Here is a 3,557-nt window from a genome sequence, read left to right as displayed (position 1 = left end):
CATATCCAAAGATCCTGTGAAGCCACCGCTTCTAATATGACAGTGCACTTCTTGACATGCCCCTTGTACTGGCCCTGCCAAGCAAATGGACAATTCTTCCATTCCCAGTACATACAATCTATGCTGTCAAGCATGCCTAGAAAGCCTCTAGCTGCGTTGGTCGCCAACAATCTCTCTGTATCAGCGGCAGTTGCCTGCCTCAAGTACTCCGGGCCAAACACCTCGATCAAAGCCTGGCAGAACTTGCACATTGACATGAGACATGTTGTCTCACTCATACGCACATACTCATCCACTAGATCGCCTGAAATTCCATGTGCAAGCATGCGGATGGCCGCGGTGCATTTCTGGTAAGAGGAGAATCCAAGCTTGCCAAGGGCATCCATCTTGCACCCGAAGTATGGGTCATGAGCAACCACTCCCTCTCGGATATGATTGAACTACTGCCTCGCCATTCGAAAATAGCGACGGAATTTATCCGGCTTGAAGAGCGGGGTGTTGGAAAAGTAATCGGCATAGAGCAGGGCGTGACCTCTCTCCCTGTTGCGGTTCAGATTGGGGGCACGACCAGGGACTGACCCCCTGTACCGAGGAAGCTACTATTGAATGTGGTCGTGAACGACCAGTGCAGTCATCACAAGATCTTCATCATCCGACGACAAATCGTCCGATGAACAAATGAAGTGATGGAAGAAAAACTGATCTCCACTGTCCATACCTTTGTGGGCAAAATGTCGAACACCTTGCGGTCGTGGTGGCAAAGAGGCCGCGATGATCACCTCGGCGCAGCAGGGGTGGTTGCCGACCGGCTACTGGCCGCTCTGGAGCTCTCGTCGGAAACTGCCACGGCCGCCGTGGTACGTCGCCGGCGGTCGTATCCCCTCTGCCACCGGCAAAGATGGCGACGGCCAAACCTCCTCCGATCGACAGCCAAAACTATGACGAAAGCTCGGGCGTGTTGGCGGCCATGTCGAGACGTTGTTTGGTATGGACGGTCGTGGCCTGCGCAGTAAGGAGGTGGCCGGAGAATAGTGGCGGCGCCGGCGGGGGGCGGGGCGAGGAGAGGGGGTGGAGGCGTTGGAAGCGAAGGGACTGCTAGTGTCCCCGACAGGCGGGCCATGGGAGGACAAGGGCGTGCGGCGAGCCCGTCCGTGCGATGTCCGTTTGACCCCAAACTCGACGCAAGTTTGGGCCGGGGATGGATCGAAAACGGACGGAATCCGGACATTTGTCCGTTTGGAGCCGCGCTATTCGTCCGTTCTACCCCAAACGGACGCACCCGGACAAGATGGGGTCGCGCGATGGAGTTGGCGTGACTGCTGACTTGCTGACTGTGTTTTGGAACTGTTCTTTTGATGATTTAGTGCTGCATAATGCTTATTCCAATGAATAAGACGGGCACACTTCTCAAAATCAGACTTTGACCATAAATTATATGAATAATATATATTGTTGTGACTTAAAAAGTAATTTTTATTACCACATATAATCCACATTTAGTTGGTCTAATTTATGATCAAACATGAATCCATTGAAACGGGGGAGTATAAAATAGCCATCGAAGTTTAGAGGGATGTTTGTTTTTTATCCTCCTAAAAGCGTCAAAATAGATAATGGAGCTACTTGGACAAACGGTGCTATATATCACAATCCCAGGTTTTGGCCTGCCCTTGGCTTCGATAATTTCTCTAGATACCACTCGACCGGATTAACTTACCAGCTGGAATGGAGCCAGAACTATAAGACTAAAAATCATAGGATAGATAGATACATACAGTACTACATATTGGAAGATCTAGGATCCATTTCAATTGCGTTGTGTCATCCAGCCAACCAACCCGTGCCAAATTTTGGTGGAGAAAAGGACCTGCAAGGCTCCAACGCCTCGTCAAACATTTGGTTGTGTAAACAGGATGAGGTAACCAAGCTTGGGAGAGCCAAATAATTGGATCTCAGTCAAACAGAACTATCACTTTCATCAACGCCAAAATATTTTGTCAGGCACTTTGAGGCTCTGATCCAAACTTGGCCCGAGATAGTTAATTCAAAATCTGATTTACGAGACACTATCAAAGATCAAGTTTTTTATCTAGTCTTTGATGTTTGTATATCTATTACTACCTTCGTCCTGGTTTATTAGCCCCCCTCGTGTTTAGGGTCATATTTTGACCATAAGTTTAACTAATAAAATATCAGTTATACATAGGAAAATTAGTATTACCGGAAACTATGTTCAAATACGGATTCATTGATATCGTTTTTTGTAACATGCATTAATATATTTTTATTAAAATCTATGATCAAAATCAGGCATAAAATACAAAGGGGTCAATAAACCAGCACGAAATTAGTATTACTCTTCTATGATTTGAAAGATGCAAACTAATCTAATGCTAAAATTAAACTAACCATAATTTGATTGCTCATTCATGCGGCCGGCCGGCCGGCCAGAATGCACGGTAGATCAAAACGAGGCACCTACATATCCCCTTCCCTTAGCGGCAGGCGCGAACGCAGAAGCATGTTGGAAAGAATAATGCTACACGTACAAAAAAATACATGCTTTTACATAAAGGTGGATTTTGATTGGAGATTAACAGAGAGAATGGGACCATCTTCATAAAAATCAGGGGGAAGGGGGGAGGTTAGTTAATTTAAAAAGATTCTAGTCAGTGTGTAAAAGCATAAAAACCTTTGTATGTTTTGCATTATTGATGTTGGAAACGAAGCGATTAGAGGAGGTATGTATATATGTACACATCTATTTTTAATTTGTTATCCAATATATTTTTCAGTCTGGGTAGAAAAAGTTTGTTATCCCAAACATGGAGCACTAAGCAGGAAGACACCACGGCAACTGCCGTCGCCGGCATGGTGGCTGCCAGTAGCAGGAAGAGCGCGGCAGTGCCGGCGAGATGCACTTGGGTTGGTTTCCTCATGTTCGCGACCCTGCCCGCAGAAGATCGTGCACACACACATATATATGGATGGATCGGCCGGCGGCAAATGGCGAGCGCGTCCATTTCCTGCGGCAGAAAATCATACTCCATGTGGTCTGCACCGTACCTGAGTTATTTACAGCAGTGTCCTGGCCCTCGTCATCTGTGTGCATACCGCCGGCCGGCAGACACCGTGACGAATAGCGCCGGCGAAGAGCACCAATCAAGCAACGCACACACATACACCGGGTCCAATAATGTCCAATCAAATGAATGTTTAGAAAGCATAGTCTGAGACTAAATACGTTGTGCTCAACTTCTTTAACAACCTAGTCTCAAACAAACTTAAAGGGTAGTTTGATACGAAAGGAAATATAAAATATGGTTACAGAACTATTTAACCACATTTCGATGTTGTCCATATCTACTCGAACAGTATCCAACTGATGATTTTAAGGTGCACCTAAACTGATATGGACCGTTAATTGAACATAACATAACGGTTGTTAGAAGTAGTGTATATCACCTTACGAGGTAGGTATGAAATTACGTCAAAGACAGCCTGCAAGATGCTCGGCTCCGATCCGGCCGGCCCGTTCATGCTGAATCCAAGTTTTT

General features: G+C 46.2%; 1 protein-coding gene across 1 annotated transcript in view; it reads right to left on the bottom strand.

The window, feature by feature from the left end:
* The window catches only part of LOC123172714 (probable leucine-rich repeat receptor-like protein kinase At1g35710), a 6,917-nt gene extending 3,978 nt beyond the window's left edge, over positions 1–2,939 (bottom strand). The window contains exon 1 of the mRNA XM_044589645.1: positions 2,920–2,939. Within this exon, the coding sequence (XP_044445580.1) occupies positions 2,920–2,939 (20 nt within the window). The remainder of the gene's footprint in view (positions 1–2,919) is intronic.
* Between the last annotated feature and the right edge of the window lie 618 nt (positions 2,940–3,557).

This window comes from Triticum aestivum, unplaced genomic scaffold (assembly GCF_018294505.1).
Source record: "Triticum aestivum cultivar Chinese Spring unplaced genomic scaffold, IWGSC CS RefSeq v2.1 scaffold77689, whole genome shotgun sequence".
NCBI lineage: Eukaryota > Viridiplantae > Streptophyta > Magnoliopsida > Poales > Poaceae > Triticum > Triticum aestivum.
Note: the sequence above shows the minus strand (reverse complement) of the source record. Positions and strands in the feature narration are given on the sequence as shown.